Consider the following 22,724-nt stretch of genomic DNA (forward strand, 5'->3'; position numbering starts at 1 on the left):
GGTCATTGGGGGACTAGTGGTTAGTGGTTACTCCAGGCTTATCTTTGTTGATAAAGGCGACTGTTTGTTACGAGGAGAAGTGAAGAGGTACTCCATCATGGAATACCAGTAGAACTGGCGTCAAACTGGCCAGCTGGGAAAACAAATCAAGTCTTATTAGCTCGGATGCTGAAATAGGAATCCATTTAAAAATGCTAAAACGTTTTTAAAATGTCTCAAAAGAAAGAGATGACGCCTTTATGTTGGAAAATGGCTGAAAAAATCATTAAGGGGACATTCTGAGCTTTCGATTGGTTATTCACATGTCATATATAGAAGTAAGTGTATATAAGGGACCGTTTCTAAAAATGGAAAGAGATGAGAGGAGCCACTTTGTTTGATTCAGTACGTGAACGATATCTGAGCAAATATAAAAGATAGAAGGTTATTATTTTATATTCTAGCTTGTTAATATCTGTAATTTGAGTTCCTAATTCGTACAACGTTACAGCCTTTATATTTTGACATCACAAAATCTAATCTGAACCAGTGTTGTATTCAACTTACTACTTGAAATACAAATATTGATGTTTAAGTGTTGTTTTTTTAAATATTTACCCTTAAATTAAGAAAATTAATAACGTATAATATGAAAAAAATGAGTTGTGATATACAGTTTGATACCAAACTTAATGACATAAGTTCATTAAATACTAGTAGTTATTACAATAGTGTCGGCCGTTTCCTTTTATTGCATTTCTCAATATACTGCTAGATCACTCCCTGAGATATATAAAATACTTATATGCGTTCCCCTCACACTGTGTGTATGTTGTGTTATAAGATGGTATAAGTTTTGTGCGACTGAGGACCATATTACAACGACTAAATGTGGTAAGCCCATCATTACAGAACCCAAAACTGAATATTGTAAGATGGAAAAAAAACTATTAAGATCATTGGAACAATACTGAATAAAAAATGGAGTCATCACAATATTTTACAATTACCTATCATATTATTAAACATTATACTAATCTGATTTGTTGATAACTTTTTATATTTGGAGGACATAATAAAACTTATTACATTGTAACTCAATAATACCGTAGTATATCTACGAAAAAACTTAAAGCTCCGTAATTTTAGACAAAGAACTCTATATATGTATATTATATATTCAGTCCATGTCTAAAGTGTATAAGATTACCTATATTACACCTCAAGTTTTCTGATGTCTTCTCAGTGAAAGAAAATTTCTGTAGTTTTCAAACAGATACAATTTAATAAAAATGTTTTCACAATTCCCAACTAAGAGAACTGAAAGTTTACAGAAATCACCACGAGAAGCACCTTAAACGTATTTATTTGCTCTATTAATACGCAATAGTCCAACACTTGCTCTAACCAATCGTATTTGAACTTTGTTTATAACTACTTTTTATTAGTAAACGACTAAACCACGTGATGTAGCACTGTAATAATATGTCCATAAAGAGAAACGCACCAAAATCAAGAAATGGATGATATATTATTAACAGATAATAGGTTTGTTTTTCTTTTTTTGTAAAAATATTGATGTTCAATAAAATAAAAGCATGTTCGATGAGTATTAATGTTAAACATTTCGAAAGCTGAGCCTTTCTTCTTCAGACACTATGATAGCGTAACTTCGTTATTCAGTGATATGTAAAGGTAGTTGAGTGACGTCACCTAAGCTTCCAGGAAGTGTTTGTGAATATTTTTCAATGTACGGTGTTAAGTCTCTTTCATTTCCGGTGCACCACGGCTGGGACCAAGGGCGTTATGTAAAATGAGTTGGAGATGTTCTGCTCTTGGTATGTTGAAGAATAATTATACTTATGTGTTCTTAAAATAAAATACATTTTATTTAATTCCGCGTACAGGGTGAAAAGAAATAAAAGTTTCTGAGCACTCCTGATTATCTTACAGGTCTGAAAGACTTTAAATCAAAATTACTGTTAAGATGTTGAATGGAAGCACACACATGGAAATTAAATAAAAAGGAATTGTTAAACAATCAACTTAAAGAGAATGAATAGAAAAGTATTAAAAATAAATAGTAAGTACAAGAAAGATCAGAAGGTCAAAGTTACGAGTTTACAATTCTAAAATCAGGGTCTTGATTCCCGTCGTTGGACTTAGCGGATAACCTGATGTGGCTTTTCTGGAAGAAGATACACACACTATATGAAAAAAAAAAACACAAATAAAAAATATTTTTCCGACAGAGAATAAACCAGGGATCGGAGGTCGCTAATTCCATGATCTAGTTTTAATCCAAAAGGTTGAACAGTACTTACATTAGCAACCCAACAAGCTTTCTTTATCACTATTCGCTTTAGTTGTAAAATCGGTTTCAATGGCGATTACAGTAAGTTCCTTAATGGAGTTGGTTGAAGTGTTGAGCAACGGAGAAATATTTTTTTATTGTTAATAGAAGACTTACGGCTGTTGTCAAGTTATTTAAGAGTTGTTTGTGTATGTCCTACGTACTAGTGATTGCATTTGTTACTCTGTATAAGATAAATGGTATTTTGTGATGTAAATTCTTCTAGAATTTTCAAGTTTCTCTGATTGTGCATTTTAGAGTAAAAAAAAAAGCCAGTGGTTTTTTATAGATTGGAAGGTTTGACAACGATCTTTATTACATAAATAACAACCATTATTTGATGTGGTGTAATTCACTTTAGTATGAAAAAGGGTATCTTTAAAACTTTGCCTTTCCGAAATGAGACAACAGAATCTTCAGGAAATATCTGTTCAAGGCGATCGTTTAGTTGCAGAAGATATAAACGTTTTTGTTCTTATAATTTGACCGTAGGTAATGTTCCGTTTAGTGTGAGTCGTTGAGCTTTTATAGTTGTATAGCATAAAATTAATAACGTTAAATGTAGTAATGGAAGATTAACTTATTTTGATCAGGTACAAAAAAAGCCTATTTTTCATGTAAATGTAAGCAAAAGTATTTTATATTGGATGCTTGGATTAAAAGAACAATTTCAAACAAATGAATGTCTCAATAAAAATATAAATTGGATGTACATGGGACAGTTCTTTCTATATTTTAAACAAAATATTATGCTTCTAATTATTAAAACATCTTCATCTACATGCAATTAAAAGCTATTATGTAATGGTTCTACTTAAATTAATCAGTAAACATCCATATGTAGTTGTCTGTTATCTGTTACGGTTGCTGAAATAAGATGGTTTCTGAGCTGTAACGTAACAATGGAAAATTTGAGCTCCTATTTCATGTAGTGTTAGGGCTGCCAACTTTTAGGAATGTGTTTGAATGAGACGTTTTAAGAACTTAAGTTTCAGTATCTGGTGAAGTTCTACAAATACCAAAGATGCTTACCTTGTAGTAGCTCTGGGGGTATTATCCCCTTCCCTTATTATTTCAATGAAACACCTTGGTACATTCATGGATGAACGTAATACTGCACTTGACCTGGATCCAGGCAGTCAACCAATTACAATACACTATATAAAGCTGGTAATGTGACTAAAATGTAAAGTTTTGACTTTGTACCAATGCATGTGAGTGTGTTAATAGGTTCAAACATTTGAGTATTTGTAGCTCTGTAGTGTACATCAGTAAATCACATCAGCCAACACTATTCAACTGTATAAAAATATTTTGTGTGCATCTAGTTATGTTCATAGATTCATAAATATATATACTTTAAATAAGTTTATATTACATTACATTGTTGACTCTCCAAAATTATACCTGTAACTTTATATGTAAAAACAATGAGTAATCATTTTAATTATATAGTTTTAACCTAAAAAATAAACTGTGTATGTGATTATTTTATTTAAAATATTTCTACAGAATGCTTCTTAAATTAAATTGAAAACCTCCCTCTAGCCAACAAATAAATTACAACACTAAGAATTGTTTTGTTTTTTTTAATTTCGCACAAAGCTACTCGAGGGCTGTCTGTGCTAGCCGTCCCTAATTTAGCAGTGTAATACAAGAGGGAAGGCAGCTAGTCATCACCACCCACCGCCAACTCTTGGGCTACTCTTTTCCCAACAAATAGTGGGATTGACCGTCACATTATAACGCCCCCACGGTTGAAAGAGTGAGCATGTTTGGCGCGACGGGGATGCGAACCCGCGGCCCTCAAATTACGAGTCGCACGCCTTAACACGCTTGGCCATGGCAGGCCTAACATTAAGAAATACGGTGTACGATAGTAACGGTAAGCAACGAGTTGTTTCATCCGCTACAGTTTTTAGAATTAACCATATTGTTTCTCTTTTAGAGTGCAATAGTAAAGTAAATTACTCAACATTTAGTAATCAATTGGTGGTATTTCGTCAGAATGAACATTAGGTACAAGTATATAGATTATTTCCTTTCAATAAGTTAAAATCTGCTGTAACGATTAGAGAAATGCCCATAGAATGTATCAAAATATGCGTTCTTTTTATTTTTATTAAAGCTTTATCAAAGTAAAAAATTACAATGTTTGTATAGCAAAACCCGGTTTTTAGCGTTGCAAGTCCTCAGACATATCACTGTGCCGTGAGGATTGGGATTGAGCAAGTTACGATCTTTACAAAATCAAATACGAATTTTGAAAAGTTTAAACTTTACAATAAGTTCCCACAAATTGTTTCATGTAATAAAAGCTTTTTAGGTATTTAAATGCAAAAACAACTTACAAGTGATGTATGGTGAAATTATTTCAGCAAAAGAATAACATAATTATCACTACCTGACTTCAAAATAAAATTGATTTCATGAATCAGATGACTCAAATAAGTTTTAAGTATTACCTTATCCTGTGACTTTAGAATGTCTATCCAATCATGAAAAATGAAATGTTGTAATGAACTGAACACCAACAAACAAACATGACTGTATGTATATAAGCTGAAACAAACTGGCGACCTTCGTTATATTTTATATACGCTATCTGAAGGAAAATCCCCAGACGCTAATTCGAATTTTCAGCGCCTTACTGTTTCATTTCCCAAGTTCAACTCTTTGCTAAACATCTTAGGCTATGAAAACTCGAACAAATGTAAACCGAGTCATAATTTTTAAAATAATATTTAAAAAATCGACGAACTGTTATTATTTATATCAGTTGATATTTATTAATAATCAGAAGTTACGATTTGTATAAATTTTGGACCCTTGAAAGAAATCTTACAAATTTGTGTAAAGTGCCTATTTGTAGTATTAGTAGTAATATTAGTATAAACTGACGTGTCCACTTCAAGTGGAAAGTACTGTTACTACTGCTGTCGTTAGCTCTTATAGGAAATGTCTGATAATCCAGTTAATTCCTGTTTGCATAAAAATTTGTTGTTGTTTTTTTTTACAATCCATGCTGTTTTAATTTCTTTATTCATCATGGGGAAATGTATTTTTATCCAGTTTTCAATTTAATCTAAGAAGCATTCTGTAGAAATATTTTAAATAAAATAATTACATACACAGTTTATTTTTTAGGTTAAAACTGTATAATTAAAATGATTACTCATTGTTTTTACATATAAAGTTACAGGTACAATTTTAGAGAGTCAACAATGTAATGTAATATAAACTTATTTAAAGTATATATATTTATGAATCTATGAACATAAGTAGATGCACACAAAATATTTTTATACAGTTGAATAGTGTTGGCTGATGTGATTTACTGATGTACACTACAGAGCTACAAATACTCAAATGTTTGAACCTATTAACACACTCACATGCATTGGTACAAAGTCAAAACTTTACATTTTAGTCACATTACCAGCTTTATATAGTGTATTGTAATTGGTTGACTGCCTGGATCCAGGTCAAGTGCAGTATTACTTTCATCCATGAATGTACCAAGGTGTTTCATTGAAATAATAAGGGAAGGGGATCATACCCCCAGAACCACTACAAGGTGAGCATCTTTGGTATTTGTAGAACTTCACCGGAAATTGAAACTTTAGTTCTTAAAACGTCTCATTCAAACACATTCCTAAAAGTTGGCAGCCCTAACACTACATGAAATAGGAGCTCAAATTTTCCATTGTTACGTTACAGCTCAGAAACCATCTTATTTCAGCAACCGTAACAGATAACAGACAACTACATATGGATGTTTACTGATTAATTTAAGTAGAACCATTACATAATAGCTTTTAATTGCATGTAGATGAGGATGTTTTAATAATTAGAAGCATAATATTTTGTTTAAAATATAGAAAGAATATCAGTGCTAAATATGAATAAGAATCTAGAAATATAAATAAGTAACATGCTTCAAAGAACACCAAGCTGAATGTGATACATTGTATAGGGTGCATTATGGTAGGATCATTTTATGGCAATGTCTGAGAAATCCTGAATGTATGAATTTTTGATGACAAAATCAATATTGAATGTTATTTATTATATTTGAAATCACTTGTATACAGCTTGTAAATTTTACTGCAATTATTATGAGTAATTACTTTCAACTATGGTAAATGAGCTACATAAGATATATGTATGATACTTTCACTGTCTTTACTGTTGAATATTGAAATATAACCCGAATTACAAAATTTATTTTTTATTTAAACTCCAGCACTAACAAACTATTGGGTGAATTTATCATGTTATGTATATAGCAAATCTCATTTTAATGTTATTGAGAAAACATAATATCATGTTAATAATTTGGAAATAACACTTATGCTTTTCATCACAAAAAGTTTAAACACACTTAAGCACAAAGAAAGAAAAATAATAGAAAATATGTCATGTTATAGTGCACCAAGACCACATTATGTGTTTTTTATGATATGAACGGAAAATACAGTGTGAGTTTTATTCTTTCATTTTAGTTAGGTTAATGGGAAACTGCCTAAAGGCTAAATCATTGCTAACGTTACTCCTGTTTTAAAGGAGTTAATAACATTTGCATTGGAAATCATAGACTTATTGGTCGTGTTTGTACAGTGAGTAGAATTCCAAGGAGTCAAATAAAAGATTTCCAAAATAATTTACTAAAATGTGATATTATATTACACGTTCCCAGTGTGAAAGTTTCCCTTATTTTAATAATTAAAGTTCTGTCAACAGTGAGATGGAGAAATAACTTTAGTCTTTATAAACAAATAAAACGTCAATCAGTATATCTAATTAATTAAAATCATTGATCGGTTTGTTTTGTATCAAAGTAACTAACTACTCTGATCATAAGTTGATATTAATTTACCACTAAAAAGTCATTTCATTCTTTCCTAAATATGAGTTTTCTCTGACGCTGATACAGAGCCTAACACACTTAAATATTTTCTTGTGAACTGTCCCATGTACATCCAATTTATATTTTTATTGAGACATTCATTTGTTTGAAATTGTTCTTTTAATCCAAGCATCCTATATAAAATACTTTTGCTTACATTTACATGAAAAATAGGCTTTTTTTGTACCTGATCAAAATAAGTTAATCTTCCATTACTACATTTAACGTTATTAATTTTATGCTATACAACTATAAAATCAACGACTCACACTAAACGGAACATTACCTAGGTCAAATTATTAAAACAAAAACGTTTACATCTTCTGCAACTAAACGATCGCCTTGAACAGATATTTCCTGAAGATTCTGTTGTCTCATTTTGGAAAGGCAAAGTTTTAAAGATACCCTTTTTCATACTAAAGTGAATTACACCACATCAAATAATGGTTGTTATTTATGTAATAAAGATCGTTGTCAAACCTTTCAATCTATAAAAAATCACTGGCCCTTTTTTTTTACTCTAAAAAGCACAACCAGAGAAACTTGAAAATTCTAGAAGAATTTACATCACAAAATACCATTTGTCTTATACAGAGTAACAAATGCAATCACTTGTACGTAGAACATACACAAACAACTCATATATCACTCAATAATTTAGTTACACTATCATAATGCCTCAAGAAGAAAGGCCCAGCTTTCGAAATGTTTAACATTAATACTCATCAAACATGCTTTTATTTTATTGAATACCAATATTTTTCGTCAAATAGTACGTATTCCTTTTTGCTAGTGTTTTCAAAAATAATGTTATATTCAACACTGTAAGAATCTAACTTACACATTATGTTGATCTGTAGCCGAAACTAGTCATTTTTTAATGTTATCGCTGATATTTTTAAGATGATAAACATTATATGAAAACATTTGTTGAGAGAAAATGTCATGAAGTAATATGTTTATTGCCTTTAACAAATATTCATTAGTTTTAATACATCAGTAGTGTTATGTCCAGGTTTTGTACAGCTTTTCGTGGTTAATGCATATTGATGTAGAGCAGTTAATTCCTACAGTATTTTATCTGAAAACAAGATAATCTCAACTTTTATCTATATTCATTACAAAGTTTTAAAACAATTAAACATGTAAATTATACGTATTTAAATACTTTTAATCTCAAAAATATTTTCAAATCGATATTTGTTGTATTCTAACTACTTTTAATGTAATTCTTGAAGAAAAAATAATATTTTCATTGATTTTAATACTGTTTTTTCCATCTTAAAATATTCAGTTTTGGGTCCTGTTATGATAGATTTACCGCCTTTAGTCGTTGTAATATGGTCTTCAGTCGCACATCTTATAGCTGCGGACTATATCTCAACGTACACACAGTGCGAGGGGAACGTATATAAGTGTTTTATATATCTCAGAGAGTGATCTAGCAGTATATTGAGAAGCAATAAAAGGAAACGGCCGACACTATTGTAATAACTACTAGTATTTAATGAACTTATGTCATTAAATTTGGTATCAAACTGTATATCACAACTAATTTTTTTTCATATTATTATATAGCCCTCAACCTAGACTTACCTTGATTATTTATGTAAACCTTGGATTATGGACAACAACGTCAGATGTTCTACCACTAAAAGTTCAGCAAACCTCTTTTCTGTCTTTCTTAGAGGTGTCCACCCTTAACACTCTCCAGGTGAGATCCAGCTGTTCCTAGAAGAAGACACTGAATTCCACCAAATCCGATCACAGTTACAAGTGTCACTACCCAGTTCATCAAGCTTTTAATCACGTCTAAATAAGCAGCTGATTAATTCTTAACTAATGGTTGTTTCTTTAATGTTTTTTACTTTAGAGCCGAACGTCCCTGCCGCCGAATAGCTACACAATTTAACAATATCAGTAAGCCTGCCTCACGACTCCATTCAACGTGGAGAACCCAGACGCCTCTCACAGTTCCACCAGATATTAATGTAGCTTTATCTACCCACAGGTCAAGAACAACTCGACTAAGAATGATACAGGCGAAAGCCAGCAACCAGAAACGTCTGTAACAGATTCACCCAGAAATCAAGCGTCGTGGTGAAGCATGCCTCTCTAGCTACAGAGCACATTCTAGCAACGAACCACAAAACCCACACCGGTGTCTCCAGGTAAACCCAAACTGGGGCATAGACCTTTACACAATGTAAGTAGTTTTCTTATTCACTATACTTCAAACTATAAAAGTTCAATCCATGTCAAGTTCCAGAAAAAAACAAAAAAGAAATTTATCACAAACTAATTTAGATTACTCTCAAATCAGGAATTTGCCACTTTATCACAGGCTTGGTCTCCACAAAAGTCAAGGGACGTTATTTGTTCCTGTACTCAAGCTACTGAAATTATCTCGCGTGCACACTCCGTTAAGTTTCAGCCTAAGCCAAGTTCAACTCTTCTGCTTTTCTCTTCTTACATTTCTGTCTCATGGGATTTTGCTGCCCAATAATATAATACATTATCCGCTCGCAGTACCCACCTTAGTAAGTAATAATTAATTGTCTCAAGCATTTCATAACTGCCGTGTAGTTTTAATATACTTCTCGAAGTGGTGCTGAAAAGAAATTACTGTTTATGAGCGCCAGTTTCTCTCAAGCCCCTTATGAGCTTGCTAGATATAAAACCTATACTGCCGAATCTGATCATCCTTTCGAGGCTATCCCTCGTGCTGATAATTTCAGTCTTTAGCCTATTCGAAATTTCATTTTCTTAGACATAAATACAGCTTAGTTACTAAACTTGATAAATTAGCATAAATTATAAATTGGTAATTTATATTTTTTGTTTTCATTATTGAAACGTATATATAAAAAAAATCCATAAAATTATTTCTTTTCACATCCTTCCAGGAGTGAAATTTCTTAAGGCTTAGCTAGCAACGACAAGCAGCAACTGTGTACAAAGATTGTAACCAGAAGAGATAATTATAATAGTTTGCTTTACTTCTTTATTGATTGTTCTATAGGCCAGGTACTTAGATCGCTCAACTCATAATCTGATAGTTGCGGATTCGAATTCCCATTACACAAAATATGCTCGTCCTTTCAGACGTAGGTACGTTATAACGTTGCGGTTAATTCCACTATGTGTTGGTAAGAGAGTAGCCCGAGTTCACAGTAAGTGGCGATGACTAACTTCCTAAATTACGGACGGCTATCGAAGATAGCTCTCGTATAACTTTACGCGAAGTTCAGAAACAAAGAAATAATACTGTTCTAGATATTAAGACAAAATTATGTGGTTTTGTTAGATTAATCCTCGATGTTTATTTTGCTTTGCAAATAGCGTTGTTGTTTTAAAATAATTCATGATAAAAGGGAGAGAAAAAAACCCAAGTAAACGTTTATGTGATTTCTGATTCTCATTTATATAGCCTGGAAACTTGAAATGATCCAAAATACCTTTAGGGACAATTTTATAGTGGTGACAATCAGGAAACGAGCTTGAACTGTTTTTGTGAAAGAGGGTTGGTGACACTATACTACTAATGACATGGTCAGTATTTGAAAACTCATCAGTTAATTTCACAAACCAGTTAGAAAACCTGACATTTGTAGTGAAAAACAACTAAGTTATGTGAATTAAAATTATTCCTTCTGAACAACGAATATCCACCACCTCTTTGCACATTTTCAAGTAGAAAAAAGAAAGAAAAATTTCCAAAGAAAACCCTAAATATATTACTTTAATGGTACCTCTAACTAATGAAGCTATCTTGAAGAAAATAAAAACTAAAATGTAGGGTCGTTTATTTCCAGTGTTGAAATGTCTTTTATACACCAATATATAATACAGAAATTAAAAAAAAACTTTAATATTTTTTATCATCCAACATACCCTGTGAATCATAAAATACTTTTCATCATATACAATAATCATTTACACATAATCATTTTAGATTAGTCCCACCTGTAATTTATTTTTAATGCATTTTTTCTGTAGAGTTGATACTTGTTATCAAAATAGATAGTTCTCTTCTAAAAATACTATTATAACAGTCAAAAAATTAGATTGCAAAACAGTCCAGTAGATAATTCTTTTAAATGAAATACATCATTATTTACACGAATATATTCATAATTACAGAAAGTTTTATCACAACAATTTTGTTTTAGTTAAAATAAAACCTAATGATCTCTGTGAATATTCTCCAATACCATTTCAAAACAAAGTTGTGCAAACAAAACATTCTGTTTCTGTGTAGAAATAATATTGGAGTGTGATTAAAATAGTTTTCAGGTAGAAACCCGTTAGGTTTAATACATAAATTTATGTGAAGTTATAAATTATATTCCCAATAGTGAACAATACTGAAGTTTAACAGTTGTAGTTTGATTAACAGAACTGTCATACAGTGTTACTTAGAACATACCTAAAAAGCACATTTGTCTATTTACAAAAACATTATTAGGAAAACAAATACATAGACAAACTTATCTCAAAGTTTAAGGTTCTGTTTAGTATTTTCAACAGAAATTTAGATATTCTGTACTTAAAATATTAATACACATATTACATTTAAAACTGCTTATTAAAATAAAGTATATCTACATAATGCAGATGAGTGTTTGTAGTTCATAAATAATCTCTAAGTAAGTGTTGAAACGACTGACAATTTGCCTCAATACAAACCACATTTTGAGTTGGTATAGATATACCAACACCTATATAGAATGGAGTTTAGCATAACTTTAATCTTCAATTTCCTCCTAAGATATGCCCTTGACCCTTGTGGTATCAACCTCTTCATAGATTTTCATCATCTCTGCTATACTGTCAAGGTGGTGGTGCTTGTCCAAAACCAGTATACGTACCTTTTTGATTAGAAAAGTATTTATACCTTTAGAAAGAAAATGTAGTTTTCATATATATCCCGGCATGGCCAGGTCAGTTAAGGTGTGCGACTCGTAATCTGAGGGTCGCAGGTTTGAATCCCCATCACACCAAACATGCTTGCCCTTTCAGCAATGGGGGCATTATAATGTTACACTCAATCCCACTATTTGTTGGTAAAAGAGTAGCCCAAGAGTTGGTGGTGGGTGGTGATGAGTAGCTGCCTTCCCTCTAGTCTTACACTGCTAAATTAGGGGTGGGTAGCGCAGATAGCCCTCAAGTAGCTTTGAGCAAAATTAAAAAAAACAAAGAAACAAAATGCTTATATAATGTATATTACAGTCTTAAGTTTAAAGCCAACATTTTTTATGTAAATTACACAGAATATTAAAATGCATATACAATTTTTACATACAAACTTTGTTTCAACTTTAAAACTGCATAAGTTGTTATTAAACCTACTGAAAAAACAACCAATGTATAAAAGTTTTATGAAAGTGCGACTTCATATAATACATGTTGCAATGTTTATTGGTACCCTGAAATGAACAAATGTAATACAAAATAAAAGATAAAGGGGCATATAAGAGTATTATGCAAGAAAGAAATATCTTAATCTGAGGAAAATGTGTGACAGAAACATAAACAATACATTAATTACAAGTTATAACATAAATCATAAGTTTGAAAAATAATTTATTTAAAAAATGAAAAACTCAAATTCTTGACAAAATAAACTACTCTGTGAAATGGACTGTAATTTTAAAGTGAAAATATAAGTTATTGAAATCCTATTGTGTAGAGAGTTTTTTAAAACTAATTTATGTGTGGAATTTTTCATAAAATTAATGTGAACACACAGGAAATAAAGTTACAGAATAAATTAAAAGATATAGGTACACATTAAAAATTTAGTATTATAAAATATAATTTGAACATCTAAGACTTCAAAACAAACATTCTGTGACACTACTTTTACAGGTAAAAACGTCTCATAAAGTCATAATTGGTGGGAGACAAAAGTATAATTAAGAGAGAGACAAGATTATTTACAACAACCATATGACTTATTGGACCAACATGTAAACATCTACACCAGTCTTTCCAAAATGAATACTCATCTCCGTGAACAGCATGACTTCTTTCCTTTTGAGTTTTGCACATTCTGCCAAAGAGACTTGCAAATCACCAACCTTGTAAAAATTCCCACCTAATCTTATATGAATTTACACCACTGCATGATTGCATCATCTTACAGCAAAACACTTCATCAATAGAAGGACAACACACCTCCATGAACAGTGACTCCCTCTACTTTCAACCCTCATAGATTGGTATTCTTTTTTTTTGGCACTGTAGTGAACTGGCATATTTTAAGTTTGCTGAGATTTTAAACTTTTTCATCTTTCATTTGCTTGAGTTTATTATACTCAACATGAATTCACATTTTAATACAAATTCTTCTTGTGCTTATTTGACTGAAGAATCTTCTAATATAGAGCCTTTATTACCCTTTCTGCTGAAAGTTCTGTATCTGTGAAAGGCCATCTTTCATTTTATGGTTAAGTCCATTAAACTGCCAGAACCTCCTATTCCCTTCCACTCATTTTCTTTCGTATTATTTTGAAATTAAAGGGGATGAATTCAAGCACCATTTTCTTCCTCAAGGTCTGCACTCTGGGAATTGCTATACCTAATGAATAACACATTCAAACATGTTTTGACATTCTTCATCTTACTTTTCAGTATGTACAATTTTTCTCTTACTCCAATGCCTCCTGACTCTCTTCACTTTTATGCAAATCTTTTCATAATTTCATTATATTTCTTCTTTCCCTTGTTATATCTGTACATGATACTTCTTTTAGGTTCAACTTTGCTCCCATGGTTTTATGCAATCCCCCCCCTATTGTGACTAATTCCCATGTTTTAGTTTTTAGTCAGTCAGATTTGCCATTTCTTGTATCACAGTCCTTGAAGTTACTTTTGACAGTGTGGGGGATAGATTCATTATCTGCTGTTTCTTTTTTTTAGTAATTACTCTTCCCACCTTTGTGACTTCCTTTTACCCTTCCTTGGTACGTCTCCACCATTCACTTCATCTGGTTACTTTGGAATCTAAATATTTCTTTTATTTGTGACTTTACCTCATTCCACATTCTTTGCCATTTCTCTTTCTACCTTCTACTTTTGCTCCTTTTTTCTTCATTTGGAGATTCCTAGTAGTTTTTATAATTCTCTGATATGAAGGCTTTCAGCTGTCTATCTCTAATTTCTTCTGACACCTTTGTTTGCCCCCATTGTCCAACCTTGATCCACCACTTCTATAACTCATCCTGATTCTTCTCCCACTCTCTATCCTATGTCTTGTTAGTCCTCCCCTTCTCGTTCCACTTCAATCCAACTTCTTACTTGTTGATCTACTTGTCAGTTATATTTGGTTTTTCCTCCTTTTCATCCCAACTACTGTCCTTCACCTTACATTTGATCCTGCATAGCTATGACATTTCAAAGGGGAGATGTCAGAATTACTGGAGAAATAAACCATCGAAAGGTTCACAGCCCCTTTTGAAACTTTTACTACCACCTTTCTGTTATCCACAAAAAAGACTGGGGACTGGCAACAATTTTCAATCTTTTCTCTTTCTCAATTGGCCATTTAGGCCTGACGTATAAATTATCAAGGTTTATATCTGGGACACTTTTCTCCACATCTTAATTACTCTATCCTCATGACATATTCTTCTATTCATCCAGTGGGATCACATTTCTAGTTATCTTTCGTTTGGTATGGTGTTTATTCCCCTGCATTTTCATTTGCATTATGTGGGTGTTTTCTCATCTTCTTCATGTTCTTGGCCTATTAATTTCATTTTATCTTGATGACAGTCTTCTCCTAGTCTGTTCCCAATCATAATCCTTCCTCCAACTATGCTTCTTTTCTTCACAAATCCAATTATTTAACATAGCTCATCAGTCTTCCTATTTCTTTTTTACACTGACCCTATTTCTCATTCCCCTAGTATTCTCTTTGACTCCTCTCAGCCATTCTCAACCTTCTTCCATTTGCTTACTAGAATTTGAATGTCTAGTCACCACATTTCTCATTTTGCATTCACTTTCTGCACTAGAGATCCTTTCTCCTTCAGTGACTATGGCATTTTTGGAGCCTCTCCTTCTACTTAGTCTGGGAGATATGCATTATCTAAGTTGATATTACACAACCAATGAGCTATGGGCTCAGTCAATTTAACCCAAACATTACTCCAAAATAGCCTTTACAGTTTCCATACTATAACTTTCAGTACTTTCTAGTTATGTTCAAGAAATTTCACAAACTTTCAGGAAGCATTAAGAGTCATTTGTAGAGAAAAATCAGAATTTTTAATAAAGTATTTTCACCAAACGTTTTTCAGGAATATATGAAATCAAAGTGTTGACTGCTCCAAGTGCAAACAGGTTTTTGCATTAAGATTAAACATACTTTCGTTCATCAGAAAAATATCAAATTTCATTTGCATAATCTCCAAAGACTCTTAAATAAATTTCAAATTTTTTTTCAATAAAAGTTTATATACTTTTTCTCTCATTTTCTTTACCCTAATTATACAATGTTGGTTAATTAAACTGACCTCATAACTGCCAAAAAATAAAAATAAATCTAATCCAAGAAGTTAGAAACAGTACTACTGGAGCTAAAATTAGTGGATTTAACTGTAGTGAGCATATTCTGTTGAGCAACATATTCCTACCCTTGACTTGTGCAGATGAACAACTATTGGAGGGAAGGAAAAGGAATAAAGATAAATGTGAATGGTGAACTTAAAAAGGTAATAGCTATGGATGATTCTTTAACAAGGTTTGTGGAGAGGACAGTCTGTGAGGAAATTTGAAGAAACAAACTGGATTATGCTATCCATGGGCAGAAGTGGGGAACATAATTGACAGAAAAAGATATATAATAAACAGAGCTAGCAATAAAGCAGTTTTTGTTGAGTATGTAGGGAAAGGTAGGTCAGAGGAACAAACTGATAAATATAAGGGATTAATAAAGGCCATAACTTAATTTTGTCAAGGATACTGCCTAGAATTATAAGTTGGTCACCTAGGGCTAAACCTAGGCTTAAGTTAGTATGTAATGATGAGGAGATTGGTAGGTGGGACTTGTGAAATCAGATCAGTGAAAGAAGGGAGCATTTTTAAATGAATGGTTTATATTTAAATAAGATAGGGGTTGGCTTGTTTGAATGGCTATTAACTCAGCTGTAAGACAAGTTTTGAAACTAAGACTAGATAGTGGTGAAGGCTAGGATAAACAACATGCAAAATGAATAAAGCATAGATAAGATTAGTATAGGAAATGAGTATAGAATTAGAAGTAGTTATAAGGGTAGGTTTAGTTGTTGTTATTGTAATGCTAGAAGTATAAGAAATAAAATAGATTACCTTACAGCATTGGTAGAAAGGGAGGGTTTTGATATAAAGTGAATAACTGAAACATGGTTAAACATAGGTGATTTTAATGAGATAAATTTCTTTGAAATATAAAGTTACAGGTTATTTAATTGAAATGGAATACTAAAGAGGGAAGGAGAAGTAGTTTTACATGTAAAATGTGAAATAACTCCCATTGAAATTGAGGATATCAAAGATAATATGTTGGAGATTGAATCCATTTGGGCTTCTGTTAATGAATATAAAGTGAAAAGGCTTTTAATGGGGATTTATTACAGATCACCAAATGATATTCATAAAATTAGTGAGAAACTTGATAATGACATTATGATTTTAGCTGTTAATGAAGTCATAATTGTTATTTTTTTAATTTCAGGCATATAAATTGGGAAATGTTAGAGTCAAACTGTGAGGGAGAAAGGTTTTTGAAATTGTTCAAGATAGTTTTCTTCAAATGGTTAAGAACCTCTACTAGAAACAATGGTATTTCAGATTTACCGCTAACATCTCATACAGAAATGGGTGGAAAATGGGGAATATTTGGTTGCAAGTGATCATTGTTTTATTAGGTTTGATGATTTATTGCATATGGAGATAGGAAATAATGATATTTTGGTTACAAATTTCAAAAAAGCAAATTTTGAAATAATGTGACAAGAATTATTTATTACAAATTGGGCAGTTGAGTTATATAGAGACACCAATGAATTATGGAAAATCTTTAAAGATAAATTTTTTAAATATTCAAAATAAACATATTCCTGGTATGAAAAATTAAAAGTGGCTACAAGTAGAAAATCAGGTTGGATCACTAAGGGTAAAAGGGATAAAACTTAAAGAAAAGCATCACAAATTTTAAATTGGCTGGAATAAGTGGAGATTTAAGAGATTAAAGAAAATTAAGAAATTTGGTGAAATAAGAAATTAGGGCATCAAAAAGGATGTATGAGAAAAAAAGGTTGACTGAAAATTCTAAAAATTAACAGTAAGGTTTTCTTTAACTACATCAAGGGTAATAAACAAAAAGTTAGGATAGGGGTAGGATCCTTGAGGTATAATAAAGAAAGGCCCATATCTGATTATAATAACACAGCTGGATTACTGAATTCTGGTTTCTCTTAAGTTTTTATTAATGAAGATTTAAGCAATATTTCTTATCTTGAACAGTTTATAGAAGGAAACATGATGATCACATTAATTCTGAGTCTGTTTAGAAAAAACTGAGAATTTTAAACAATGATAAATCTTCTGGGCTGACTAATATTTTCCAAGGGTTTTGGAAGGAGTTTAAGGATTGTATGTGTGAGCCACTTGTCACTTTTTTTTTTTAAGTCCTTGAATAGTGAACAGATAAAAGAGGATTGGAAGTTGGCTAATGCTACTTTCATAGAAGGTGATAAAAATTGTCCCAGTAATTATATGTCTATTATTTTACATCACTTATGAGAAAAGTGTGAGAAAATATGATAAAGATGTTTTGGAAATTCATTTAACAAAGTTTAAAATTTTATTGGATAGTCAACAGAGTTTTACTAAGAGAAAATCTCACCTTACAAATCTTTTGACATTCTTTGAAAACGTTACTGCTTATATAGATGAGGGTAAGGGTGTAGATTTGATATATTTGGATTTTCAGAAAGCACTAGACAAGGTGCAACATAAAAATGTTATTAAAACTTCTCTCTCTTTTTAGGTGTGGAGGATAAGTTAGCAAATTGGATAGAAGAGTGGCTGAATGAAAGAAAGCAAAGGGTTGTTATATATGATGATCAGTCCAAATGGATAAACATCACAAGTAGGATACCTCAGAAATCAGTTTTACAAACTTTGTGTAAACATTCATATTGGCAGGAATCCATACAATGCCTTAATCTCACAGTGGTATGAGCCAACAGTAGATGATGGTAATGCAGATATGTGATGATGAGAAGTGTAAGTCTATAGTGTTTCTTTATGTACTGTGTTATCTGTTTAAACTCTATATTATGCGGGTTCTGAGGTGCCCAGTAGGTGTAATTGTGACAATTAACTGAGCCATTTATGTGGCCTCATTGCTCCAGATAATGTTGTTTGGAAACTGTACATCCTCTGCAGATTTTGCCAGATACCACTCACAAAATTCAACTCTCTGCTCAGGATCATCTTCATTGAGGGTGTGGACTAATGCCAGAATAAAACTTTTCCAATGAATGTGCTTCCATATGCGATGGATGCTCAATTTTGGGATTTTTGTCTTATGGGCTGTTTGCCAAACAGATTTTCTTGGAGATCGATGGAGACTTTCCAACAGCTCTGCTTTTCATGTGGGACTGGTGGATGACCACAGTCTTTCAGAACGCCCTTTATGGACGTCTTGAACAGTTCCATTTGTTTCAACTTTTTTTTTTGATGCGAGTAATGGTGAATCACATTCTAAACTGTTTTTGCACTTCAGTTACATTCTCACACTTCCAGTAGCACTTTAAGATAAATTTCCTTTTCTCAAAGCTTAGTTTTGCTTTTGCCATTACTTCAGATCAGTTGCACCTGTAAAAAAAGAAAGTTTGAGTGAGTTATAATCATTCAAAGTGTGTGTACATGTTTTTGAGACACCCTGTATATTGGAGAATCAAGCAGAAAAATGGAAACCAGATTAAAAGAACAAACAAAAAAACACCTTCATATGTTTTTGAACACTGCAAATTAAATAAACACAACATAACCATATAAAACACCCAGATATTAAATAGGGAAACAAACACAAACAATTAACAAAATTAAACCAATATGAAGGAACACCTTTTTACCTATATTAATTAATAACCTAACATCTAACTGCAGTGCCCCCTACAATCCCATACCCGTTTACACTCTTGTTCCTAAGACATGTACCCAGCAATAGTCAGTTGCAAATTCTCTCTTTGTTAATGTGAAGGTGACCTAAGAATGTTGAAAAGTGGTTCTCTGCTTTATTTTGGTAAAAGTGTTAATACCCATACCAGCTGTTCTAAGATACATAGTAAAACAAGTACTTATCTCCAGCACTTTACTCTTACAGGCCATTTTTACCTGTCAAGTATGATGGTAAAGGAGGTGAGCACACAACATATAGTCTAAATGAACCCAAACCTCACTACATGTATGGACTGTTTGATGGTTTGTTTGCAAGTATACAAACAGCCATGTCCTATTTTGCCTCTTATTCTCCTACAAGGTTGAGACAAAGGTTGGTCTCCCATGAGTGTTTTCTTAGATATTGACGAAGCTGAGATAAAGGTAACTTCCCTAGATCTGGTGCCTATTGAACTACCACGAATTTGCAGACCCCCGAGAAGGATCACTGGTGATGGCTCAGTACACCATTCTACAACAGCTAGAGATTACTACAGAAGCCAATATTTTGAATTTGTGGACACAGTCATAGAACATCTGACCACTAGATTCAATGCAGACAACAATGACTTGAGGCAATATCTGGCACTTGAGAACATGATCACATCTGGCAAGATTGACAACTCGGTTATAAACTTCTATCCAGAAATCTCTGCACAACGGCTCGAGTTTCAGTTGCCCATATTCATAGGAACAAGAAAAGCAGTATCTCTGAAAGGTGCGAGAGATGCTTACTGTAAAATGCATGAAACAAACCAGCAGATGTTTAGTGAAGTGTTTCTTCTCATGAAAATTTTATTTGTATGTCCAGTATCCAGCTGCGAATGTGAACGCAGCTTTTCTGCATTAAGACGATTGAAGATGTGGTTAAGATCAACTATGTCTCAGTGCCGCCTCAACCATGTGGCAGTTTGTCACACTCACAAAGATGAGGTCGACACAATAAATATAGAAGAGCTTATGAAAGAATTTATAAACAGATCATCACAAAGGAGGTCTACGTTTGGGAACATGTAGACTAGAGGACTAAATGAATCTTACTTCAATGAAAAGTATGAATAATTATGTGCTGCATTGTATTGATGTGTAATTTTCAAGAGTTTGCAAAGACATTTTAATTATTTTTATTAAACAACATGACAGTTAACTTGTGACACATTTGTCTTTATTCTATTAACATTTTGAAAACTATTCACAACACCTCATACAAATCTACATGGAAACCTTGAAGTATCGTGGCAACAAGATTACTCTGAGACTGCATGTTTACAGCTTTCAGGTTCACGTAATCTGAGATTACCAATTTGAAAATTGAACAGTCCACATGAGTGGTTGAAAAAATTATCCCCCCATCAGGTGTAAAAAATCTACGCCCCTGGTCTGAGGTTTAAATAGGGCAAGCCTCATTCACAATGCTGAGTAACGATCTTCTAATTATGTGCACCTGTTGTGATACACATTTGTGTGAGTTGAGCCATTTTAAGTGGGAATAAATGTGGGGTGCCCTAACTTTTTCCTCAGTTAGAATACGCATTTTTGTACAATTACATTTACAAAAAATCTTGAAAAGTCTTTTCTTCAGGTTTAATTGTTTAGTTATATTCCTATTATATCTCAGTATTGTTAAAATTGAGATTAAATATCTATATATCCAAAAATGTTACAAAAATACACAGGCTTTCATCGGATGTCCTAACTTTTTCACATGACTGTATATATATTATATATATATGTATATAATATTCTACATATTAAACAATACTGTTGTCTAAGCAAAGTTTATAACTTATAAACGTTGCTTGTTATTGTTAGTGTAACTCCACCGAAATAGTTTATAGAGTAGTAAAACGCTATAATAAATATACCACTCACTGCTAGTCAATACAATAGCGAACGCTCCACAACTCGCATTAATACAATTTTCAAAAAGTTATTGGAGTTTTAGTCATTGACAAATTTAAAATTACATTTTAAAATCACGAATAGATACTTGTGAAACTTATTTCCAATAATTTACTTTTATCTCGCCTAATTTTGCCTACTAATGGAAGCGCTTTTTTTTTTTTTTTTTTTTAACATTGCTTGTTCCTTTCGTCACAAATACCTTTCGTTAAACATTTTCCACAGAGTAGTCCAACACAATTGATTTTTCTTTTCTTGAGTACATGAAACATATATCAACAAAGTGAAATTCCAGATTCACTTTCAGTTGGTGCATGTTTCCGGTTATGAGCTACTGATATTCTTACGTTAAATATACCTAATACATTGAGAATAAATTTGAAGTAATATAACATTAATTTTGTTACCAAACACGGTTAACATAAATTGTTTTGAGATTTCATTTTACTGTTTTAGAAAAATCACTGTTTCATTCACCATTTTGTAATTTTTTTAGTTTTTATTATAGTAATTTTAACCTTCTGTTAGGAAGGTCCTTTTTCAGCAGCCTCCCTGTGGCACAGAAGTATGTTTGTGGACTTGTACATTTAGAAATCGGATTTCGATACTCTTGGCGGGCAGCGTACAGTTTCCTCTTTCTACGTAATAACGACAAAAACAACCTTTCCAGCAGAAGATTCAATTTTTATGGACGATAAATATACTCTGAAAATTAGTGCAACTGTTTGTTTTAGACTTTTGCGCAAAGCTACACATCATTTATCTCCACATAACTATAAATTAAATGTAAGACAGTTAATCAGTCAACAAACACAACCCCATCTCTTGAGTTACACTTGTTTGCATGAACAGCGGAATTTTACTTCCAGGCTTACGACGAACTCGTGGCCATAAAGTACAGAATGTGTTTTTCAGCAACTGGTTGCAAATCACAAATTCTTGAATTTATAATCTTGACACGTTAACTTATTACAGGTATACATAATTTTCGAACGAATAACTTAAACTAAATGCCTACTTTTTGATAGTTTATTAAGCAAAATTAAAATTGTAAACCTTGTGAAAAAATATAAGTTATTTAATACAATTACGTGTGCTTCACATCTTGTTTAAAAATAACAGCTAAATGAAATAAAATTGGACAGATTTACCGAGTAAATTAATGTATTTTATATATAGTAATAATGTGACTTTTTCATAAAAACCAGTTTCTTAAAAGTAAGCGTAGTTACAGCTCTAACTATAGGTTTGGTGAAAAATCCTTTAAAGAGCGTACCTTTCTCAAATTTTAACTCAAACTAAATTTAAATGAAGAAACACAAGTTGAATAAGTTATATAGCCATCTACATCACTTGATAATTCTA

The 22,724-nt window shown here is 32.1% G+C and overlaps 1 protein-coding gene across 5 annotated transcripts; it reads left to right on the forward strand.

The window, feature by feature from the left end:
* The first annotated feature begins 1,428 nt into the window (after window positions 1-1,428).
* LOC143249539 (uncharacterized) lies at window positions 1,429-20,604 on the forward strand. Of its 5 annotated transcripts, none has more exons than XM_076499583.1 (4): window positions 1,429-1,527; window positions 9,253-9,447; window positions 10,672-10,793; window positions 18,280-20,604. In XM_076499583.1, the coding sequence occupies exon 4, from the start codon at window positions 19,803-19,805 to the stop codon at window positions 20,472-20,474; it is 672 nt and encodes a 223-aa protein (XP_076355698.1). In that variant the 5' UTR covers window positions 1,429-1,527; window positions 9,253-9,447; window positions 10,672-10,793; window positions 18,280-19,802; the 3' UTR covers window positions 20,475-20,604. The 5 variants fall into 5 exon arrangements, with proteins under 5 accessions (XP_076355698.1, XP_076355716.1, XP_076355680.1 ...); XM_076499565.1 differs by having other exon boundaries at window positions 1,460-1,817; XM_076499593.1 differs by lacking the exon at window positions 1,429-1,527 and adding an exon at window positions 7,643-8,013.
* Window positions 20,605-22,724: the final 2,120 nt, after the last annotated feature.

Source organism: Tachypleus tridentatus, chromosome 1, assembly GCF_004210375.1.
Source record: "Tachypleus tridentatus isolate NWPU-2018 chromosome 1, ASM421037v1, whole genome shotgun sequence".
NCBI classification, from domain to species: Eukaryota; Metazoa; Arthropoda; class Merostomata; order Xiphosura; family Limulidae; genus Tachypleus; species Tachypleus tridentatus.

What these genes read in the sequence shown, in the direction of transcription:
- LOC143249539 (XM_076499583.1), top strand. Translation starts at nt 19,803, where the DNA reads ATGAGTGTTTTCTTAGATATTGACGAAGCTGAGATAAAGGTAACTTCC.